General features: G+C 50.2%; 1 protein-coding gene across 1 annotated transcript; it reads left to right on the forward strand.

Moving 5' to 3' along the window:
• The first annotated feature begins 795 nt into the window (after positions 1-795).
• Positions 796-23,972, forward strand: Edn3 (endothelin 3). Its single transcript, XM_050152949.1, has 5 exons — positions 796-1,307; positions 1,793-2,081; positions 19,471-19,647; positions 20,556-20,612; positions 22,651-23,972. Exons 1-5 carry the CDS (start codon positions 1,256-1,258, stop codon positions 22,685-22,687), a joined length of 612 nt encoding a protein of 203 aa, XP_050008906.1. The 5' UTR covers positions 796-1,255; the 3' UTR covers positions 22,688-23,972.
• Positions 23,973-24,482: the final 510 nt, after the last annotated feature.

Here is a 24,482-nt window from a genome sequence, read left to right on the forward strand (position 1 = left end):
AAGGCAGGGACTTCGGTCACCCTACTCTCGCCATGCCAATAGCTGGCATTGGCTGTGAGGCCTCAGCTTCCCTTTAGGTAGAATCCCCCTTGGCACTTCTCTGCTTGCCTGGTTTGGGCTTCTCCCTGGCATGGTGGCGTGGTAGCGTGGTCGCATGGTGGTGTGGTAGCTGTGTTCAGCAGGCAAATGTCCTGAGAGACTGAGCCAGTTCGTGAAAATTATACCCAGTTCATGGCTTGCCTCGAGAGCTACCTGGTCATTTCTGAGGATTCTACTTTTTAGAATGCCAGACGTTTGGAAAGTGGGGAGTAGAGGGGCAGGAATGACGTTGAAATCTACCTTTAAAGGTTTGCATACCTAGTAAACCACCAGAGTGTCCTGAGAAGTTAGCCACCTGTGGGGCAGTTGAGGCATGAGAGTGTCTCTAGGTCGGAGCACCTGCCCCTCCTCACTGAATGGGTAGTGAGGAAGTGCAACTCCTTGGGATGCTACCTCAGGCTCAATGGAATCTTCCTAACTTTGTTCTGGTCCCACTGCCCCATCTGCCACCGGAACTTTCAGCTGCCAGGGAGCTGGCTGAGCACCCATGAATCAGGAGTGTAAAGTACACTCAAAGCCTTGGCGGGTAGGCCTCAGCAAGGGTAAGCCACTGGTGAACAGGTCTTTCCCGCAGACTGATTTCAAACAAACAAGAAGCCTGTAGCCCTTCTGTGCAGCTCTTTCATGCTCTTGGAACTCCTGGTGTGGGGTAGGGTTGCTTTGGGCTGGGGAGGGTGTTGCACGTGTGAATCTGAGTGTAAGTGACCAGGGTGCGCAGGGGCAGAGGGTGGCCTTCGTGCAGCTGTTCGGGGCCCCCACCCCACTCCACCCACGGGGAGCGCGGCGTCCCCGCCTCTTGCTGGCTCTGGGTGCGCCTGGGGCAAATGCGCCTCTGGTCGGCTCCCCCCACTGCGCTTGGAAAACGACCCCCGTGCGCCCCGGGTTCAAAGGCCCGACGCGGCAGCTCCAGCCCCTCGGAGGGGCGGGGAGGCGAAGGGGGTGGTGCGGGAGCCAGAAAAAGCCGAGCCACAGCCGGCCAGCCCTGCGCAGGGATGGGCAGCGCGCTCTGAAAGTTCGTGACCGCCGCAGGCAACTAACTCTTTGCCGGGACGCGCAGCTCGGGCAGAGGCAGGACTCGAAAGCTATACCCGGTCCCAGTGCCCTTTCGAGAGCGGCCACCATCCAGGCCCGGTGCTCCCGCGCCTGACCAGGGTTCATGGAGCCGGGGCTGTGGCTCCTTCTCGGGCTCACAGTGACCTCCGCTGCAGGTAAGCGGGAGGGGCGGGGCGGCGCGCCTCTACACGCGGGAGTGCACACAAAAGGAAGCCAGGCGCGGGTCTGTGCTGCGGGAAAGCTAAGTGAGCCTGACTCTTCACCCTCAAGTCTCCCAGGGACGGGTAGAGGGGCCTGAAGACACAATGAATCTTGGGCTTTCAGTCTGGGATACTTTGGGCACTTTTCAGAGACTATACAAAATAAATAAATCGTGTTTTCACCAGCAAGAGCAAGTAGTTTTCAGACTTCACAGGGACTGAAAATAACTCAAGTTTTTTGTTTCTTTCTGAGTTTGCAGAGAGCTTTGTAAACTTTTCTAGGCATTTGACTTAGTTTAGAGGCTGCAGGGGAAATGCAACCAGCCCCAGACTTTGCAGAAGTTTGGTTGATTCTCATTCCGGTTTGTGGGGTGCGAAGGGGGGCCGTGGGGGTAGTGGATGCTAAGCAATTTAGGAACCCTTCAATCTGCCTCCTGCAGGATTTGTGCCTTGCCCCCAGCCTGGGGGCTCTGGCAGAACCAGCATGTCCCAGGGTCCCTCTGAAGCTGGCTCAGAGGGGAACTGTGAAGAGACTGTGGCCCCAACAGCTGCACAGCCTGCAAGTCCTGGAAGTGCTGGTCCAGAACGGGGACTGGGCAGGCCTGGGAAGCAGGAGGCTCAGGGGGTTCCTGCACACCCCCGACCCCGGCGGTGCACATGCTTCACATATAAGGACAAGGAGTGCGTCTACTACTGCCACCTGGACGTCATCTGGATCAACACCCCTGAGTGAGTTGGCCTGGGGGGTAGGAGCATGGCTCTGTGCCAGACCTGAGGCTTCAGGTTCTTTGCATGGCCCTCGGCCCACCTTAGTCAGACCCCCGAATCTGCCGTGATATAGAGGTCAAATCTTGCAGTGTTTCCAGCCACCATAGGTCCTATCACAGGTCAGGAGTGACTCACCTTTCCTCTGAGGACCTAGCCCCAGAGAAACTCAATCCTGGGTTTGAGATGTGGTGGGCAGGGAGCTAGGCAGGGGCTTTAGATGCCTGAGAAGTGTCTGAGTTCCAGTCCTGGGGGGGGGGGGGAGTGCTAAGTGGACTGAACCTTGCTCTTAACCCTCCTTGGAATTCTCTGAGAACAGCCTGGGGCACAGGGGAGAGCAGGAAGGTGGGCTTGGCAGACCCGGATGGCATCCATCCTGTGCAATGGTTTCTTCCTTCCCTGCTGGTCTTGGAAGTCAAGCCAGAGTGACACAAGAGCCTCACAGGACTGCCCTTCTCCAGGGCTGATCCCAGAGTCAACAGCCATGGCCACAGAGGGCCCCTCTGTCCACTCTTAAAATCTCTTAAACTCTACAAGGACCCAGGAGTAGGGTGCTGATGCAGTCTAGGGCCAGCCTTTGGTGAGAAGCACCTTTCCCACGGGGGTTGGGGGACACAGGGAGGGCCTGGCTGTCTTGTCTTCCACTCGCACTGAACCTCTGGATCATGCTACACTAAGATACACCTTGTAAGCAGGTAGGTGGCCTGACCTTGCTCCGGCCACCATCTCCAGGCTTCGTCTCTTGCATTGCTTGCATCTTAGACTTGGTCTGGATGCTGCTATAGTCAGTTCCTTGGGTGTTCTCTGCATTTCCAGGGACTTCTACTCAAACCTGCCTAAGGATTCTAGTCTGGGAGCTGGGGGATGACTAGGTGCAAACCCTCAGCCTAGAAAGGTCACCGACTATTCTTCTTTGTGGCTCCCTTTCTCCAAAGCCCCATCCTCTCAGAGATCTGTGGGGAGTGGCCTTGAGGAGCCACTCACCCACCTAGACATTCCAATGATGCCGTGCACAGGAGAGAGGGTCCCTGTGGGGTTCAGTGTCTTTTGAACCTGGTGGCAAGATCTCTAACCACATCCAGGTAGGTCTGAAATCTCCCCCACTTTGAGTGGCGAACAGAGTTGGTTTAGCCACCCTGCATAGGTCCTGGGCTCAGGTGAACCCTGGGTTTGTCTAATCATGGCTGCTGCTGTATTGAATCCCGTTGTCCTTTGCTGGACCGAGAGCTTCCTGGGTCCCACTACTTCTGTAGATGACCCCAATGCATCATTTACTCTCCATTTGGGTCTGATGAGGCCCTTGGACAAACTGTCAGCCCACCATGGGGAGATGGGAGGCTAACAAGGATGCATCTTGGGCAGTTATAGATTGATTCCGGTTCTCCGAGCCTCAGACTCCTCCCTTCTTAGAACCACTAGTCCGCTGGTCATTGTTTTCCTTGACTCCTAACCATCTGCCATCATGGTTCCACCAAATGAGCACCACAGAAATGGGGACACCTGGCAATCAATAGCAGCCCTGGGTTCTGGTCTTAGCTGGAGTCCCATAAGAGAAAGAAGAAACTCAGCAGTAAAGGACAGACAAGGTGGAGTCAGGAATTGGAAAACACCTTAGATTTTGGCCTGTCTTCAAGACCCCCGAGCACTCCCTGGGCAGGAAGTGGGGACTGGGACATGTCCAGAGGCTCTGTAAACACCAGAGATATTTAAGGTCCCGTGTTGGAATTGTGAACTGTCTTGTGAGGTGAGAAACAGAGCTCTGGGTCTTCTGTCTTTGCTAGGACAGCCACCTGAGGAGTGTCTCTGGGTGTCTGGTTGATCTCTCCCTTTCTTCCCCCACCTCGTTTTACTTTAAGCAGTGGGGAGAAAGGGGTGAACCCAGTGTCCTGGTGTCCCATTCAACCTCTTGGGAAAGAAAAATGACAGTTGCCAGACTTGAGAGCTTAGAATTCAAACAAGATACATATGTTAGCAGGGAGATGTTTCCTGGATAGCCTTATTCTCTTCCTGCATGTGTGTGTGCTCTCTCTCTCTCCCCCTCTCCCTCCTTTCTTCCCCCTCTCCCTCCCTCCCTTTCTCTCTCTTCATTCCCATCCTTCTCTCCTTACTTCCATTAAGTAGATCCATTTTCTCTCTTTAAAATGCTTGGACTAAGGTTTCTATGAGAGAAAAAGAGCTCAGCGGGCCTCCAGTGGAAAGGGAGCATCTGAAAAGGTACCGACTGGCACACACATATCTACTCCCCATCCCCCAGCCTCAGCCCTCCCTCTCACATTAGCTCTGTCCTAAGCAGACCTCATCTCATTCTCCAGATGCCCCACCAGGATGTGGTTGCTCTTACTGCTCAGGTTAGAGGAGCAGCCTTATTCCTTGCTCCTAAACTAAGGACTTAGACTTTGGGTGTTTCTGCTTCTTTGTGGTCTTTCTCTTCTTGCCTGCTCCATTGCATGGAGATCAAGTCCACCCTCTGCCTTTGTCTTTGAAGGGCACCAGTGAGGACCATGAGAATCATGTTGAGAGTAGGCTTGGTTCTACATCCGACACTGTGAAGGAGTGATGTTCAAAGTAGCCATCAAGCCCCATTCCACGTCTTCATGGAAAGTTAACTGCTAGTTTAGGCCCAAGGGACCTTTACTCTCCCAAGAAGATCTGAGATTCTCTGGTTCTCCCATGTTTCTCACACCCTCAGCCCAATCAGCCTCTTCCGGCAGCTCTCAGCATAGATGCTCCATCCATGTTGGCTGACTTTTAGGTAAACCCTGAACCTGGTTGTGTTTCCTCCCCTTAACTGTTGCTGTGACTGTGGTCTGAAGGGCTTTTTCTCTCCCAGGAGGTCTCTTTGTCTAGTGTGTGTGGCCCTCTTCAGAGACCCTGCACGTCACTGCACTGTGGAGGTGTCTGTCTTTCCCAGTGCCTTCCTTACACGTAACTCTCCTATGCTCTCCAGCAAGACCCACAGCCCCAAAGAGAAGTGCATTCTCCCTTTTGCAGTTGCACTTTTTGGCATCTGAGATCATAACTAACAGATGGCACAGTAACATCCTCCGAAAACTTGTGTTGGCCGTGTGAGGAACCCCAACTCCCCACAAGCTACAAGCAATTCGAATGTTGCCAACAAAGACAGACACAAGATCCAAACCAAGGGAAACCCATCCCATCTTGTCCTGGAAATTTCAAAAGCCTTATATAGGGACCGGGGAGGGGGATGCATGGGATGTCACATGTGTACACATTTGCATGCTTGGGACTTCCCTGCACATGTGTACTTAAAGTACATATATCCTATCTTCAAGGCGGGGGGGATTGTACCATTCAGGTCTCACCAGAGAGACGGAAGCAATAGGGTTTATATGTGTCACCATGTAGAGACAGAGAAAATATTCTTAGGTGATCCCAGCTGAAGGCTACCCATTGCTGAAAATTCCAGTGACAGGTAGTGACACAGACTGGAGACCAAAGGGAACCTAGACTCAAACTTCCATCTTTGGTAGGGAACCTCCATCTTGACTCTTGCGCTGCTAACTGGTGAGATGAGGCCTATTTAGGTTGTGGGAGGCAATCTGCTGGCTCAGAGGGCACTATGAAAGTGAAAATGACATCTGAAAAGAATCTTCACATCAGTTCTAGACCGGCACTTGACTCAGCAACTGGGCATTGAGACACAATTAACCCTCTTGAGACATTGGATCTACGAGGCAGTTTCCTTCTGAGGTGGATAGCTGACTGTAAACCAGTCCTACAAATAGCAACAGAGCAGTCAAAGACAGCCAGCAAAGAGCCCAATGTGTGCTTCCCCAACTCTGCGCCAGGGGACCTACCATCTGTTAATCCCCTAGGGACATCTGAGGGAGGCCCTGTGAGGCTGTGATGGCTACCATGTTTCCCAAACAAAAATCTGAGCCACATGGCTGACACCAGGAATGTATTTATGGAAAGAATGGGGCAAGCCATTGGGAATCGTGACTGCTGTCGTGGAAAGACTGGTAACTCTGATCTCCCGCTCACTCGCTCGCGGGCAGACTCCAGCAGCCCAGAGCCCTGCCCTTGAGTCCTGGCCATCTTCTCTGTATGGTAGGAGGGGCCATCAGCTCTCTGTTTCCTCTCTGTAGGGTGCAGATTCTGCTTCCAGCGGTGGGGCAGTGACCAAGGGGGTCTCCCTGAGTTACTACAACTAACTTCTCCTAAAGACATCTAGCCTGCCGTCCAACCTTTGCCAAAGCATGCCACGCTGACTTAATCCCGCAGGAATGACATTTGTTTTGGGTTCTTTCCTTCCCCTAAGAAGCAAAGGGTAGACTGATAATAATAACAGTCAGTGCCACATTTGAACTTGCATTTGAAAGTCTTCTACCACAGAGAAGCACACACCCCACTTTTACCATCTCTATTCTTCAAGAAAGGCATTTTAGCAGGCTTCTCAGAGAGTCTGCCCAACTGTTAGAAGATCCTAATGGAGCCTGTGGGCCAGGGGCCACAGTTTCCTGCAGACTGGAGCCAGCTGTATTTCCCCTCATGAGTTCTGGGGATCCCAATAGAAGTCCCCCTATTCTGTGAGCCAGCCTTGGTGGGATTGGTCCTGGAGATGCGTTTATCTGGTGTTGGGAATGTGGAATGAGTAACCGACTAGTCCTGATGACAGTGGCAGTGTGGATTGGTCACACATCACTTTGTGAGCGCTACCCGACTCGGTGTAAGTATGCATCGTCCAGAGTCTGCAGGAGGCTGGGTCATTTCCTGAGGTTACAGGGACACTCAGCGCAGGTGTGTGGCTTCTGGATCTGCCCTCCCGGACTCCCTCCGTTCACCTTTCCCAGCACAGGCCTCCCTTCTGGGCTGTAACGAACCCTTTCGTCCGTGCATTTAACGTGTGTGTGTGTGTGTGTGTGTTCATATGTGTATGCCTACATGTGTCATGGAAGTGGAGGCCAAAGGTCAACATTGTGTGTTGTATTCAGCCATTCTCCACATTAGTTTTTGAGACAGAGTCTCTCACTGGGCCTGGGGCTCACAGATTAAGTTAGGGTGCCCACCCAAAAGCTTCCAGGGGTCCCCCTGTCTTTATCTTCTCAACACTGAAATTATGGACACAATACCACTATTCCCAACTTTTTCTGTAGGTACAAGAGATCCAAACTCAGAACTTCAGGCATGTGTTGCTTCACTGACTGGGCCATCTCCCCTTCCCAAGAAACGCTTTTATGGGTGCCATGTCACCATGGCAGTGAGGTGGGCTCTGGGACAAGGCTCTCATCTCTCACTGCTTTTGTTCTTTGCAATAGTGATGTCGATCCACATACGTGGCTCTTTGGGATAACACATCTGGCTCTTTGCAGGATTATTATTATAGATATGAAGAAATGTATAAGCAAAAGCACAAATCGTGGGTCCATCCCATGCCCTCCATTTTATTTTGGAAGCAGAGTGTTGACTTGAGAAGAACATGACTCCCTGTTAACCTTCAAGAGCCCCGAGTGGGGGGCTGGAGAGATGACTCAGAGGTTAAGAGCATTGCCTGCTCTTCCAAAGGTCCTGAGTTCAATTCCCAGCAACCACATGGTGGCTCACAGCCATCTGTAATGGGGTCTGATGCCCTCTTCTGCCTTGCAGGCATACACACAGACAGAATATTGTATACAAAATAAACAAATAAATATAAAAAAAAAAAGAGCCCCGAGTGGGCCCTCAGAGATGGTATTATGCATGCCTGCCATACCGGGAGGTTAAATCTGATGATGGAGATGCTGGGATAGCCCACTGGCTCTATCCTCTGAGTGGAATTTTCTTTTTTTCGACTGTTGCTTCATGTACATTTACTCTCTAAGGCCATGCCCTGACCCACTCCTCACTGCCTGCTTCTTTCACTAAGGGTCTGCAGAGAAGAGAGTGGGTTTGCTTGAATCCATCCCTCCTTGATGTCCAGATTCTCATGAACTTTGGGCGAAAGACTCGTGGCATTTAGAGAGTGAAGAGTGTGAGAAATGACCAGCACAAGTATCTGGGGACTGGCCAGCACCATGCGTTGAGCTGGTCATATGCAAGGTCTTGAATATGTAGCCGTCACATCAGTACAGACACACCTCTCCATGGAGTGGCTGTCTTGCTAGTTCCCATCCCATTCTTTCTCAAGTGCTAGGGAAGTCGACTTCTTGGATCATCTAACTTTGATCTCTCTCTTGGCCCGGAGTACCTACCAGTAAGTGCCTACCCTCTGTCTCTCTCAGACCTGCAGCACTTCCGGAGGCTTTGCTCCCAGTCTGCTAACTGCTGTCCAGTTAGCAGAAAGGTTTGCAGACCTTGGGAGAAGGCGTGTCTGGCTGTCTCCGTGGCTGATAAGCAGCCACCATAAAGACACCTGTGGCCAAAGGTTGTTGCAGGTGGGAAGGGATTTTTGTTCCACCCTCTCCTGTTATTTCCTGTTGCTCCTCTTTGTTCTTGGTAAATAATCAGAAGGCTTGGGGACTGGGGCACAGTGCTCCCTGAGGTCCCCGGGACAGGCTCCCTTGGCACAGTAGGTGGCACCTTGTCCAGGGCAAGGTAAAGGCTCTGTTTGGAGTCTCTCCATTAAATCTCATGGGGAGTTGAAAGGAAGATAGGTCTGCCTTCTTAGCTGGGAGAGTCTAGTGGGCTCCCAAGAAAGGATTAATTTCACTCCAGACCCAGGCCCTGAAGTGGGTACAAGGGACCAGGGGTCACCAGAAGTAATGCAGAGAAGGTTATGTACATGGGGCTGCTCCGAAATAACTCCATGGTGTGCTTTCAAGAGGGATGTGGAGAAAATGACGCCAGCCAGATGCAGTGAGGCCAGGATCAAGGTTCTGACTACTCCCAGTTGCCCCTACTCCCGAGCTTGTGTTTTTCCAGGCATCTGTTTCCACCTCCTCCTCGGGAGTCTAACACCTTGCATGTCAGTGTGAGTTTGAATAACTTAGTTCTTAGATCATCGACAGAAATACGCCTTTCTTGAGAACCTTGGGTTTCAGTTTCCAAGTAGGTTGCAAAGGTCTGCCCCTCAAGGTGACCTTTCCTTGAGTTCCCACTGACTGAAAGCCCCTGAGTCTAGGAGGATGAGAGATGCCTGGAAGCAAAGTCAGGCCAGGTTGGAATGCCTCTGAACCCGCCTGAAACTCATAGGCAGCTTGATTTGAAGCAAGAAAGACTGGTAAGAGGTTGTGACCCTGTGTGACCCCAAGGGAGCTTTTGGATTTCTGCTGGATGAAAGGGGCGTTGCATCTAGGAACTTGGCCTTAAATCTGAAGGCCTTTGCAAGTCCCTGACATCTCTGGTGTGGCTTATTCCTACAGGAATTAAAACAAAGGAAGCTGGGAGGTAAACAATGCTTTCTTCAAGGAGGTTCCACTGCCGTGGCTGGGACCCGCCTGACTTTAACATTCCAGCCCTCAGTTCCAGCTGCACAATTGGCTCTCAGCACATCTGCTGGGGAACTGTTAGAGGGTCCATTCCACACTGCAGGAGCCCCTGCGGAGCCCCTACTCAGTTCTATGTCACTTGAGAAAATGACCCACTCCTGTTCCCTGTGAGTACCATGGGTGTGAAACACATCCATGAGAAACACATCCATGCAAAAACTCACATGTGCATGCATGCACGCTCAACATACCTACATGGATGCAAACACCTATGCCCCTCAGCTGTGCTCAAAGGGAGAACCGATGTGCAGAATGGCCGTATGTGATGAGTGATGGTCGCTGTAGGAACAGCTTGCTTACCTAGGCACAGTTGAGGAGGTTAAATTCCCAGCAGTTCCCAGGTCTTCCTAGCATAAACCATCAGGGCAGGACCGTCCTGCTACATCTGCCTCAGCCCTGGCACAGACTGTAAAAGCCAAGAGTTCTTGTAGAACTTGGCAGTACTCAGCCTGCCCTTCTTTACGGCCTTCTGAGGCTGACTTAGCAAGAGGCTCTAATAAGCCGTGACTGGGACAGGCTCTTTAGCTCAGAGTCCTGTATCCTGACCCAGTAAGCTAAAAACCAGAGATAGATTTGTTCCCTAGTCTGCTCCAGATGCCCAGAGACAGGGTGGCCAGAGGGACAAATGGCCTATGGAGGGTAGGGGATGGAAAATTGCTTTCCCGAAAAACAGAAGCGACTGAGAACACAGACCTGATTTCTCTGTGTGTCTTTTGTCTGTCTCTAACAGGGACCCAGATATTTTTAGTTTGAGGGAAGTATTGGATTTATTGGCACCACATGATGGCACTGGGACAGGCCACAAGCAAGACTTTGTCATCAGTGAGATGTTGTTAAGCAAGCCGGGTCACCTTTTCTGTCCTGACATGGACTCTCCTGGAAAGCGGCTGGGTGGGCACCATTCACATCCCGTGGGTGGTTTAAAGTGACAGTGTCAGCGTTTTTGAAACCCCCTCTACGGGGACCTCGCCTTCCAATACCTGCTCCGTTTTACCTCCCCTGGCTCTACGTCTAGCAGCTATTTTGAGCCCCATCTGTCTACAGCTTTGCATAAAATTGTAATGAAGCCAGGTCTTGTGCCTACATCTGACTTGGAGATAGCCATGGTCAATTGGGGAGGCGGGGCTGGAGAAACTATAGCTCCTTTAATGCCTTTGTTCGTACAGTGGAGGGGAAGCTGGCTACTCCAGGCCTCTTTGAACGTCTTATTTTCTACATACTTTACTTCTCTTGACTTTTCAGGGCAGAACAAAGCCTTAACTCTTAAGCTTCCCCATAAACATGCCAGAGTGTGTTCCTATCCCCTCTATTCCTCAGACCCTCTGTGTGAAGAAGCGAGAGCTGGTTCTGTGTCCCAGTGAGCTGAGAGCTGATGGTTTCTGTGGCTTTGGGTTTTGCTTATTTGTTTTTCTAAGGCCCAATTGGGTAAAAACTTTCTAAATATGGTTGGTAAGATCCTGGGAACTTCTCAGAGTGGTAGGGCGGTGGGGAGGGGATGATGCTGAGTTGTGGTTGCTTTGGAGTCACGTTCTAGGGGTTTCTCTGGAAATGGTTCCATTGATGATGCTTGTGTAGCGGCAAGGGTTCTTGAAAAGACCCAGGTGGGATGTGGAGCTGGGTGGCCTTTCTAAGGAGCCAAACAACATGCCACTTCTCAGGCCCTCCAGCAGTGAAGAAACTCACCTAGGACCTCAGAGAGTCATCAGATTGCCTGGAGCCTCCCTACTGAGGGCCACTTCCAGTCAGGCTCTTCCCTCTAGTTACCCTGAGGTGGAGCAATCCGAAGACCACACTTCTCCCAAGGAGACCCCTCTTATCACTAATGGTTTGCCTTACCGTCTCCATAGCAACCGTCTAAAACAACTTTTCATATTGTCTGTCAACTGGATGGTACAGAAGCAACTAGTCTAGTGGAGAAAGTTGTCGCATGTCTGAGGGAGTTTGCAGGTGGGTAGACGCTCCCTAAATGTGAGCAGCACCAACCCATGGGTTGCAGTCCTAGGCTGAATATGAAAAGGGAAAATGAGCTGAGCAGCAGTGTTCATCCCTCACTGCTTCCTGCCTGCAAGTGCGATGTGCCAGCTGCCGCCTGCTCCCGCTGCGGAGCCCTGCCGCCTGCTCCTGCTGCAGAGCCCTGCCCGCTGTGATAGTCTGTGTTCCCGAATGGTGACCCTAAACCAACGTCTCCTTCCTTACCTGGCTCTTGTTTGCTTTTGGAACACATCAAGAAGAACAATCACTAACATGAGGAGGAGGAGAGATTGGTTTTGTTCATGGGAAGGGAAACACCTCTCTGCAGTAACCTTCCTCCTGTTCCTTCTCCTCCCCTCCTTATTTTTGTTTTGTTTTGTTTTTCCAAGACAGGGTTTTTCTGTGTAGCCTTGACCATCCTGGACCTCACTCTGTAGACCAGGCTGGCCTGGAACTTGGAGATCCACTTGCCTCTGCCTCCTGAGTGCTGGGATTACCCGCCTCAGCCGCCCCTGCAGGGCTCAGTGACATACTTCTAATACTTTATATCTACTCTCAGGGATGCCATCATGCTACGACTCCAGCCAGGGCTTAATCCTTTGATTAGGTCAGAGCCTTCTGACCACTAATCCCCTAGGGTTTTGCAATCCAATAAAGTTGACAATTAAGATTAATTACCACATCTTGGCATTGCATGGCAGTCATCTCAGCTTCTCGGGGAGCTGAGATGAGAGGATTGGAAATTAAAAGTGATCCAATGAGTTGAAGGCCAGAGTAAGCAACTTAGTAATAATAGGGAAAAGAAAGCATAGAGCCATGGTAGAAGAGTTGGCTCAGTGGTAGAGCGTTTTTCTAGTTGCATGAGGCCCTGGGTTCAATTCCCAACATGGGGAGGGGGATTAAGCATATCTCCTAAAATGGGTGGATGTAGGACCAAAACAGTAGAGACCTACTCAGCCAGGAAGGCGACAGAGTTGGGACATCACCCTCTTCACGGAGCACATACTTGTTATTGAGACGTTATGATAGTGTGCAGAGGTGACCAGGCAGACACAGTCAGTGACTCAGCTGGACAAAGTTCTGCTGTTTTGACCCCAGGAGATAGAGTCAAGGCTAGTCCCCAAGGATACCATACCTCTAGAAGAAGATATGCCTGCCAGTCTCAGAACTGATGATGAGGGGTCAGTGGGTCAGTGCTCAATAGTGATAACCATTGTTTAGAATTGTCTTAGAAGTCACCCATCAATCCCAGCATGGGACCCTTGGTGCCTCATAGCTCTGCAATCTCCATAGTCTTTAGCTCTTCCAGGGGGCTGGAAGGACTCTGCCATGGGCTTTTTCAACGTTGATCTGCAGCGGAAGCAAAGGAAGCTGCAGGTGGCCGGTTTTCTGCCTCCATGTTTATGAAACAAAAGGCGTGGATGAGATCCTATGCAGCCAGCAACTGCACATGCGTGTTTCCTGCTTGGGGACTGAGGACATGTGGAATGTAGGTTTCCTGTGCCATTTTATCCTTAGAGGTTGGAAGGCCACCCTGTAGGCTGTCTGGCGTAAGGCCTGACCCATAGCAGACTTTTGTAAAAGCTTGACAAGCAAGCAAGGAAGGAGGCAAGAAAACCTCAAGGCTCCTAATTGGTTCAACCAATTGTCTGGAGCTGGGCTCTTGGCGGAGGGATGGAGGCAGGTAATGTGTTTGCTTCCACCTGCTCAGGGATGGCACATAGAACTTGCCATTTTACCACGGCACAGATGGAAAGAAAGGACTTCAGCCAGCTCAGTTTGTTGCCTTTGTCCTAATTCTTTAGTTTATTGGTGCAGTGAAAAATGTCTCTGCCTGGAGAGTTGGAGGCCTTCTTGTCATACCTGAGAGTGTGGTTGCCAACTCTTAAGTATAGGGTCCAAGCTCATTGGGTAGAGCCACCTGGCACCAAGCAGCCCCACAATGCCTTTTGACCTTGTGCCCCATCATTAGGAATTTTGGGAGAGAGACTGGATGGCTCATCTGAGGAACGGCAGGGGAAACTGGGGCAGGTAGCCGGAGGGGTGAGTCCCCAAAGGAACATGGGAAACTGGATTCAAGGAGACAGGAAGCCCTGATATGAGCTCCAGGCTCTGGATGGAGAAGTTTCTACGTCCCATCATTGGTAGTGAGGCTCCTATCTCCAAGGCTGTCTTCCCCCATCCCATGCCTTTGTACACAGTAGGCATCTAATAGATGTTTATTGACATGATGAGAGCTGCTCTCTGGCACTCGCACATCTTGCCACACTGAAGAGAACACAGTTCTAACTAACTAGTGTTTCAGAGCTAGTAAACAAGATGGAAGTCACCACCATCCTTGCCTGAAGGTTTAAGACGATGGGCAAGTGGCTCCGTCTAAAGAAGGCTTTGCTAGAATCCAAAACTGAGCCATGGCTAGACAGCACACGAGGACCTCAGATGGGTTCTCTGGAGCTTGGGAAGCAGAAGTGATGCTGCTGTCTCCTGACCACCCACAGCTCCTGGGAACCACTGATTTCTCCTTTTGGTGCCAGCATGCTCCCCAAAGCGCTGGGAACTGCATGCTGGGTTACCCCATTGTCTTTTCTTGCCTGTTTCAGAAGAGAATGCATGAACCAAAGGAGACAGATCGTGAATTTGACACATCTCCCGAGAGTAGAATGAGCATTCTATACTGTTGGGGAGCTATTCAACCAGAACTTGGGTTTCTTCTTCTTCTTTTTTTTCTTAACGTAAAACAACAACTCTGTTTTTATAACAAAATAATAATAGGCACAACTTTTGTCAGTGTTTCTCTCTGCCTGGCTGGCTTCACATTTTGAGAGAAGCCACTAGCCCAGGAGATGCTCACTATAGCCATATCTGCAAAAACTTATCGCAAGTACTACAGCCCCAGGTTGAGCGGGCTGCTTTTCTGCACCAGCTCAAGGCATGTGGGGGTTGCTTCCCAGATAACCCCGAGTTGTGCAAGAGAAGGTGAGCAGCACACTGTTGGATGGAGGCCGCTGACCATGCCAGTATGCTAGCCTGAATGTGAATCCTTGCTTCGTACGCAGGCCCTTCTGTCTGCTTTAATATGCTTGCCCAGACCTTTCTCCAGCACGTGCCGCTAGATGCCGTTCAGTGGGGAAGTGAAGAACGCTGTTTCTTTCCGTTTGTTCCACTTCCCTGATGGGTTTGAACTCAGCAGGTGATGCCCATCTGCCGCTTCCCAGCTGTTCCCGTCCTTACACGCCGCGTGCAGCTGCCAGCTTCACTGTTAGAAGGGCAGAGCTCACTCATTCTCTAGGAAAAAAAAAAAACCCAGAACCAGAAACTTTTGTTTTGTTTTGTTTTAAGGTCATTTTCCTTGTTTGAAAACTTCTCATGGCAAGATGAATGGAGGATGTTTGCTGTGGCACCTGCAGATGAAGACTGAATGCAGGTGTTTGGGGAGTTTAATATTTAATAACATTTATATATGACATTTGGGGAAACTTGAAAACTAAAGACACTGTGGTAAATAAGATTCTGGCATCTTCATCGCTGATTAAATGATGAGTGTTCTCAGTACATAAGTTGAGAGATAATTTATTACGCAAACGCACAGAGCAGTGGATACTGCATATGTAGGTATGATGGAGAATGTTTTGTTTATCCATCGCTTCATCTGCTTCTCTTGTGTGGGCCTCTGTGGTACAACTGACATCAACAGAAGCAAGGGCTGCCTGTCTATGAGGAGTTGCCTTCTCACACCCTCCTGCTCAACTGTAGGCTGTCAGAGTTGGGCTCTCCGCCAATTGAATTCCACTTCCAGGGCTCCGCTATGAAGTAGTTCACGTTGCTCATTCAGGGGATAGTGACAAAGGGTGGTAACACAAATGATTCTCGTGAGGTGGGTAGTGGTGCATGACCTGCCTGCCAGAATGAGGGAAGGCGGGGATGGTGTTGCTGTGGTTTTCTGGTTCCTTTATTGCTTAGTCACACATCGCAAACACAGCAGGCCTGATGAGTGGAATTTTTCTATAGATGAAGCACAACTTCTCAAACCAATTAAATAATCAAAGGACCTAATTTTCATCCACTGCTAACTCTTTGCTGAACGTTTTCCTGTGCAGTATCTCATTCCAGCAAATGCCTGACAGTCCTTTTGTATACTGAGAGGATGGGGTGCTGGTTTTGTAAACACTTTACAATTTAACAATGGAATTACCAGACAATCTTTCTGCCCTCTGTATGCTTTCTATGCCTGAACATACATGCTTGACATTTCTCTTTTATCAATTTTCATCTCCCAGTAGCATGTGAATTCTTATAGGCGTGGATGTATCTATATTTCACACTTGAAATAATCCTGGCCAGTGGCGTTTCTTTGAAATGTGTTTTCCGTGACTGAACTCATTAAGCTGCAAAGAATCCGGTCTTGTTAAGTTGGGATCACCTCACAATTAACAACCAAAGGCTCAATCAATGTGTTCGTTCATTTGCTTGCTTGCTCTCTCTCTCTCTCTCTCTCTCTCTCTCTCTCTCTCTGTGTGTGTGTGTGTGTGTGTGTGTGTGTGTGTGTGTGTGTTTATGGCGATTGTTCTCTTGAGACCAGATCTCATTCTGGAGCTCACCCTGGTCCGTTTAGCTGAGGTTAAGGTCTATTGGAAGTGATCCTCCTCCCTCGTTCTTATTCTGCTTTGAGTCAGGTCCAGGACTAGTATAGTCCCTGCTCTGTTTTGTTGACTTTGACTTTGATTTCCAGACAGTCGTATAGCCCAAGCCGGGCCTCAGCCTTGTTATGTAATCAAGATTAGCCTTGACCATCCATCCTCCCTCGCCACCTCCTGAGTGCTGGGAGTACAGGTGCTAGCTCCCACGCCCAGCTCTGCTCTCTGTTTATGAGGAGCAGGATTTTCGGCAGTCAGATCTGGGCAGAAAACTCCCAGACCTGATGTAGAGGCCCACCCGTGGCCCTCCTTTGGTCATGCATCTTCCACCCATTGCAAGGAGACTCTGAACTAAAAAGCACACTTTCTAAACAGCGTTCCCTGTATTCTGAGTCCTGGCATACCCCTACCTGAATCTTCTGAGCTGTGACCCTTCTAGGGTGGTGTGTGGACACTATCTAGTGTCTGACACTTAAGAATACAAAGGGCCCAGGCACATATTCAACCTGCAGGACAGGTGCTGGTAGGCTGTGAGCAGCAGATCTTGGGATACAGCCTGGGAGTGGCTGAGGCAGCCTTGGTGTGGGATGGAGCCGGATGGAAGAAAGGTTGTCAGTGCTGATTTGGTTGTCATATTTCATCCAAGAACTCTAGTGAATACCTGGGTCCCCACTGCAAGACGACTATGCTGAGGTATTATAAATGTCATTTTTCCAGGTTGGGGACAGGACTCTTAGAAGCATTTATCAAATTGGCCAATAATCTTTTACTATTTAGATCTGGAGTAGGTGGGCCTCCATGTTTGAACTTTTGTTCCAAACACTATAACATGTTCACTGGAGAGGGCACGCCAAGGAGCTCTGGCTGGCTCCTAAGAGCCTTCCATCCCCTGGGGAGGGGGCTCAGCTCTGTAAACACTCTTTGAAGCTGTCGGGGGCGTTTGTACATGGCTCTTCTTGAGGCTGCTGGGGAAGTGCTAACACATCTCTATTAACAAACATGCAGTCGTCTGCTTTCCTTACGTTTAAAACACTTTAGGCAGAGCGTTCGGCTTCCTCTGAGCGACCCTGCACCCACCGATTGCACAGTCAACTGACAGCCATCTCAAGATTGCAGGTCTCAATGTCAATGGAGAAATGGGAGCCAGGCTGTTCCTCATGTGAGATTTCCACCAAGAAGCAGAGGACCTGCTTTAATGTCAACACTTAGAGATTTACTGTAACCCTGTTACTGGAAAAATATACCTTCAGCCAAATCTGGGCCCACAACAATGACCACATTATTCTTCTCCCCAACCCCCACCTCCTGTTCCTGAGGAAAGCTCCAAGTTCCAATAAGACCTTCCTTCTCCCTGTGCAGCACTCAGCAACGGGGCCTATCTGGGTTGGAGGGAACCTCGCTTTTCCGCTTCTTAGGGTGCTTGGTAGCGAGGGGCAAAAGCAAGAGGGGCAGAGGGTAGGTGAGGTTATTTTAGGTCTCCAAGCCAGCAGGGAAATGGGCTGCTGTGTGAGCATCTGGTCCCCACAGGCCACCCAGCCGGGCTCTCCTCAAGACCCCCAAAGCCTTCATAGCTGCGTGCTTCTAAGGAAAAGAAATTCAATTTGATTTTATTTTGAAAACACAGAGAGGATTCGAGGCCACCCTTTGAGGTGGATAATTGGTGATACTCTGTGGGACTCAGAGAAATGGGGATGAACAAGAAGGCCCTGACTTACTGGAAAAGGGCCTTTGGCCCCATAAGTTTTCTCAGATTCTTAGTAATGTGTCCCCCAGACCAAGTTCAGTTACGTTAATGAATTAAGCATGTGGTTTTAACTTTTTCTCACTTAACTCTAGAAGTCTTTTTTCTCCGGAGAATGAGCTGTGGTTGGGCTGTGCTCGCTCTTAAAACCAGATTTAAACATTTATTGCCCTAGATGACACGCCTCCCAATCCCGGCCGTAACCAGAAGTGGTTGGTCACTTCAGACAGTTTTTGCGGCTCAATAAGACCTTCCCACCATGAATTCTGTTCTCAGCCGCCCCACTGAGGTAGTGGCGACGGCTCCCCGAGAGCATCAAGTATACCCGCTGGTGTTTGTCTCTTTGAGGAAGCTGCATCTGGGGGCCAGGGTGGATTTCTAAGAACTGTAATTGCATCTGCCCCATTTTCCCTAGTGCCAGCTGCAAGGCCTGCCCTGGAGTTCATTCAGTGAGCACTAAAGTTGCTAGGGTTAGCCTCAGGTATGGAAGGCCTTACAGGCACCAAGTCAGGCCCCAGACAAGGACCAGCACATGGGTCAGGTTGAATTTCTTTGTCAGGAGCACTGGGTAAATGAAGAACAGGTTCTTGGCAGGAAAGTCCAGTGGTTCATGGGGTATATGTGTCTGTGACCGTGTGCATGAGGAGGCTGGTGTCAACCTCAGGCGTCACTCTCAGGAGTCATCCACCTTGCTATGGGACAGTTCTCTCAGTGGCCTAAACGGTTAGACTGACTGGCCACCAAGCCCCAAGGATCCTCCTGTCCTAACTCCTCCCTAGCATTGGGAGTTTAAGCACATGCCAACACACCCAGCTCTGTGTGTGTTCTGAGAGCTTAACTCAGGCCCTTGTGTGCAAGGATTTTACCTGAGATGGACTGGGGATGGGCTAGAGGTCTGGGCTGGTTCTTAGGACCTGCTATGCAGGAGTCTGCATAGTTTGATCTGGAAAAGAGATATAGACCGAAATTTCTGTCCCACCTGGTTCCGCAGCCATTCAGTCCCAAAGAAACTCTGAGAGGCTTATATTAATTATAAACTGTTTGGCCTATATTGTTCAAGCTTATTACTAACAAGCTCTTACACCTTAAACTAACCCACAATTCTAGTCTGGGTTTAGCCACGTGGCTTGGTACCTTTTCTCAGTAAGGCATTTTCATCTTGCTTCCTCTGTGTCTGGCTGGTAATGGCGTCTCTGCCTTTCCTCTTCCCAGAATTCTCCTAGTCTGGTTGCCCCACCTATACTTCCTGCCTGGCTACTGGCCAAGCAATGTTTAATTAAACTAATACAAGTGACAGATTTTTACAGTGTACAAGAGTATCATCCCACAGCAGAGAGAAACCCAACAGTGTACCTGGAGGAGCTTGCAGCCTGGCTTCAGGCACCTCAGTGAGGTGTATCAATTCTGCATGGCTGTAGGGGCAATCAATTCTTCCCTGGGCCTCCTGTATGTCTCTCCATCTCTGCCAACCATTTGGATGCTGGTTCCCTCCAGATGGTTCCCATCTAGCATACGACAGTGGGATACTTTGCCCTGGAGTGGCAGGACAGACTCCCCTCATGTCTCTCCATGCTCTGCAGACAGACTGTGCCCTATGGACTGTCCAACTACAGAGGAAGCCTTCGAGGAAAGAGGTCCTCCGGGCCATTTCCAAACAGCTCCCAGCCTTCTTCACGGACACGCTTGCGTTGCGCTTGTATGGGAAGAGATGACAAGGCCTGTGCACTCTTTTGTGCGCACACTGCAGATATCAACAGGTATGACACACCCTCTAATCCCACTCATGTCTTGGTACAGGTCACTGAGGGGCAAAGCTAAACCTGGGGCTTCACACAGTGGGTGAAGGGTGGCTTGGCCAGATTCTCAACTGCCCTTACCTTTCAGAGCAGAGACCAGAGCTTCTGCAGCCTGGAGCTCCACAAAGAGCCAAAATGAGTTGGAAACGTTTAAAGAGTGAAGACGCCACCCATCTCCATGTGTATTTGAGTTTTCTTTACAAACAGCAATCAGTAGAGTTGATATTCTCAACACCTCACTCAAAGGACCCTTTGACCTGGGTTACCCATTTGATTTCTCTGTAACCCCTGAATCTCCTCTCTGAGTCTGAAACTGCATGGTCTTCTCAGCTGCACAGAGAAGCACATAGATCCATTTTGAGTGGAAGCCACCATACTTGCCCTGGGGTGGCCACCTGGACCACTGTTCCTTAGATAACAGAAAGCTTTTGGCTCCTCTTTCCCCTCACACAGAGCGAAGACTCAGCCCCCACAGGCAGAACAGGCTATCATCAGCCTGAAGGAAGGGTGGAATGGTTTGGCCATGAGACTCTTGTATCCTCCTTTATGAGCCCTACAATCTGAGTAGAGAGAACCCAAAGTCGAGCGGGTGGGAGTGGTATCCACAGGGCTGGGCTCTGCCATCTGGAAAGCCTGGTGCTTGCTGCTCTTTTGTTCTCCCAACTGGGGTTTTATGAATCCAGTGAGGAGGTGTTTGGTACTCAGACGTCCACCCACTGAGTCCTCAGTCCTACAGTAGGTGCTTGGAACTCAGTTCTTGGAGAATATACTAATGTGCTTGTTGGTGGGGAAGAGGAAGTCGTAATTTGACATCCCAAAACCAACCACATGAAAATACTAATTTCTGAAAAACTGCTGTGTCCCCACAGTGATTCCTGGAGACCAGCTGCAGAAGAGAAGGGGGAGACCAGAGGCGCACGTCAGAGGTGAAGATGGGGTGCATCCGTTCAGGGGCACAGGGTGGGTGAAGAGAGGTGGCATCTGGTCTCAATAAGCGACAATTGGGGCTCCAGAGCTCCAGGGGTCCCCACCAATAGACACTGGCGCCTTTTGGTCTGTCAGCTCTTGATGCATGTGGCTATTGTCCCCTCTCCGGTCCTCAGTAAACCCTCTGTGCTTTTGGAGCACCTTGTGCCCCTCTTCGTTCCAGGGCGGTGACAGCCAAGCCAGCTAGCTACCTGCCGTTCTTACAGCTCTCTGTGCTGAGATGGTCAACCCCACCTTGGCCTCTGCTTCTCTAACAGAGTGATCCCTGTTAAATTATTTCTTCACACATGGGCAGTAGACCCCACCCCCACCACTTCCAGCTCATTTTGTTATTGTTTTAATACCTGCTTCTATTTGTTTGTTTGTTGTGTGCTGTTTTTGTTTGTTTGTTTTTGGGGGTTTTTTTGAGGATTTTTTTTTTGGTTGATATTTGGTATGAGCAATTCTGAGGGCTTCCTGCAAGCAGGCTGGGCTTATTTGACAATTCTATCAATCAGAAATCATTATTAATAATGGCTCAGCCATACATCTGCAATGGGATGGTAATTTATTTTTATAATAATAACCTGGAGGAGGCTTCGGGTCCAACAGGGAATAACTAAGGGGAGATCAGAGTAAGGCCTGCAATAGGAGTTTCCCAAATCCATGAGATGACTTCCAGTGGTCTAGAGAAAATGGAAAGAAGCAGAGAGGTCAGGGAGACAGCTGGTCCCCACTCAGCCTCCTCCTCCTCTTCCTTCCTTCCTCCCTCCCTCCCTCCCTCCCTTCCTCCCTCCCTTCCTCCCTCCCTCCCTTCCTTTCTTCCTTTCTTCCTATCTTTCTTTCCTTTCTCTATCACTTTTTTTCTACCCCAACCAAACTTCTGTTGGTGAGAGCATGGTGTGATTAAAGCTATGGATCCATCAAATCATTTATGAATTTCCGAATGCATTCATTCAGCCGAGACCTGTCATGCACCTGCTACATGCTGGGTCCTCACTATCCTGGACATGCGGAGAATGGGGCAATGGGTCTTCTTTAGTTTGTTAGTGGGGAAAGCAGACGGCAGACAAATATAGACACTACAAGCTGAGGCGAGAACAGGACAACAGGACAGAAAGCGCTGGGGGCTGTGGTTTGTGATTGGGTAGATAGGAGCCATCTCACCAGCCAGGTGACCTTAGCACAGAGGTAGGAGGTGAGGAGGGAACTACACGGATACAGGATACGGGAGGGAGGGGAGTTTCAGACAGGAGGAGCTGGAGGGACAGATGTTCTGGGACTTACAGCCATCATAGGAGCTGTGTGCAGAAAACACATGATGCTGGTATGCCTGTGTGTCATGTGATGCTGTTATGGGTGTCCTGTCACGTGATCAAAGGCTGAGATCAAGATGCTGAAGAGACACTCCGACCAGTCAAGCCCTCACTGTGCAAACCTGAGAGTGACGGCTGGGGTGGCAGAGAAACCGCTCACTGAGGCTCTCTGGACAGCTAGCCCAGCCTAAGCAAACAGCTTCAGGTCCCCGTGAGAGAGACCCTGTTTACAAAAAAAACACCTGAAGTGACCTCCCCCTCACCCCATCCACACACTTGGTCAAAAATGAGGTTGAATTTGGTGGCAGGAGTCCCACTGGAGCCTGTCAAAGTAGCCTTCCGGAACCTTCTAAGTCATGTAAAGTTCTTAGAAGACAGTTTCGGCCAGAGGAATGTCTTTGATTCAGCCAGCCTCCCTGCTTCTCTGTGAGACTTGAGTTAATAATGGCCAGAGTCACACCAAAGACTGAACAGCCAGGGAAGGCCTCCCAGTGGCCACACCCACTGCTATTATTCTTTTCACACCTTTGTGTGCAGCCTCTGAAGTCACTCAGCCCTGGGAAGGGGAACTTTCAGGCAGGACACAGCTAGAGGTGTGGCCAGAAATCACCCCCTCAAGTCGGAAGAGCCTGTGCTGTAGTGACACCCCTCTTTTTTCTTTTGTTCTCTTTCCTTGAAATAGGTTGGAGTCAAGGACAGATAAAAGCCGCCTGCCATAGCAGTCTGCTACCAATGCTTCTTGCTTCCTGCAAAGAACTTCACCCTCCTCTCCCTGCCTGCCAACTGCCTTCCAGGAAAGAGACGTTGTGCTTACTTACACAGTTCAAATTTCCTCTTTAGGGACAAGAAGGGAATTGACCTGAGGTGGGGGGGGGGGAGAAAGAAAGAAAGACCCACCCAAAGAGCCCCCACTTTCCAGTACACCCCTACCCCAAGAATGCCCAAGTCCAAAAGACCCCAGCTTCCCTAATGGGAAAAATGATCCCAGATGTGCCCCGGGGGCCAGATGCCTGCAGCTCCGGTTTCACGGGGAATTGTTTGGGAGGTAAGTTAACTCTGAAAGCTACTTACTAGCTTCTGACATGACTCCTCTTGGAGAGTAAGTGGACACCAGGCTGGCTCTTTACAAAAGCAAACACACAACCGTCTCCTAGAAGATGCACGACACCCATGTGGCCGGAGCAGCCCTGCTCTGCAGCCTGCCAGGCCTGCCCGAGTTAGAGGGTGCAAGACCTCTGTCTGCTCGAGACCCCAGTCCCAGCTGTGCTGTAGTCTGTAAACCTGCAGTTTCTGGGATGTAGAAATGTCTAGCTGTACTTGGTACTCACCGAAAGAGTGGATATCAAAAGTGGGAGGAAAAGGAAGACAAGTGACCTCGATGTTTGTGAGACAAACAAGAGAAAACACATTCTTGATGGTTTTGAACTCTGGGGCACACAGCGAAGAGCTGTGGGTTCTGCGGGATGGCCTCGTGTCAGAGCTCCCAAGCCTGCCTTGCAGGGAGCCGCCCGGAGGAGAGTCCAGCTCAAGGCTATTAGGCTAAATATCTGCTTTCATGAATAAATGTGGGTCTTTAGGGAGTGACCGCGAAATAAGCTGGAAGCAAACCCCTTGTACATTATGTAAATTCCTGTTTATCTATATAATTGGCAACAACTGGGAATTGTAACTCCTGATGCTTTAAAATCTTTTAGTTGAACTCTTTCTGCTGTGTTCATGGAGAGTGTGCGCTGGGGAGTGGATCGTGCGTTCCCATGTAAACTTGGCTATGCGGGCCCAGCTGGGGACAGTCTGCCCCACCTCCCCACCAGGCTTCACAGCAATAAGGACCTGTCTTTGGGCATGTGCCAAGGGTACCATGGGGAGACACTTTAGCCGGTGTGTGAAGTGGGGCCTTAACCAGGTGTTGAACTGGGGAGGAGCGCCTCCTAAATTATTCCAGGTGTGATTGTGCCCGTCTGTTGGGGAGGGGAGGATGAGAGTGATGGCTTGCTGGGGGGGGGGGGGGGGGGGGGGGGGGGGGGGGGGGGGGGGGGGGGGGGGGGGGGGGGGGATGTACAGTTTAGAGAAGTAATTATTTATTGGGGAACTATTTTCTACTTAACTCCTTTATGGGATCTCTTAAAAGTAAAGGCACTGTAGATAGGTAGACAGACAGACAGACAGAATTTAATCGTGTTCAGGATCCAAACTCATACTCCTTAGAGCTCTAGCTAGCATGTTTAAATCACATATGCACTCTTTTGGCCCAGTGGCCAGATTGTATCTCAAAGACAAATCTACTCTTTGTAACAACACTCAGAAGATACATCAAATCCATAATAATAAAAAAAAAAAATCTAGACGTTCGCTCTGGTTTGTGGCTTTTCCTTGCCTTGCGTACACAGTTGCATATCCATCTGGAGAGGGTGGGAGGGAGCCACAGTTTGGGAAAGTGTAGAACAAGACATGGGTGGGGTGGGGTGTTGGAATATAAACATCAAGGAAGCTGGAAAGCAGGTTGGGAGGAAGTCG

Source organism: Alexandromys fortis, unplaced genomic scaffold, assembly GCF_014885135.2.
Source record: "Alexandromys fortis isolate MF-2015 unplaced genomic scaffold, M_Fortis_MF-2015_v1.1 scaffold_81, whole genome shotgun sequence".
NCBI lineage: Eukaryota > Metazoa > Chordata > Mammalia > Rodentia > Cricetidae > Alexandromys > Alexandromys fortis.

What these genes read in the sequence shown, in the direction of transcription:
- Edn3 (XM_050152949.1), top strand. Translation starts at nt 1,256, where the DNA reads ATGGAGCCGGGGCTGTGGCTCCTTCTCGGGCTCACAGTGACCTCCGCT. An exon ending in CACAGTGACCTCCGCTGCAG is followed by an intron (nt 1,308 to 1,792) that starts GTAAGCGGGAGG and finishes TGCCTCCTGCAG; the next exon opens with GATTTGTGCCTTGCCCCCAG. An exon ending in ATCTGGATCAACACCCCTGA is followed by an intron (nt 2,082 to 19,470) that starts GTGAGTTGGCCT and finishes CATGCTCTGCAG; the next exon opens with ACAGACTGTGCCCTATGGAC.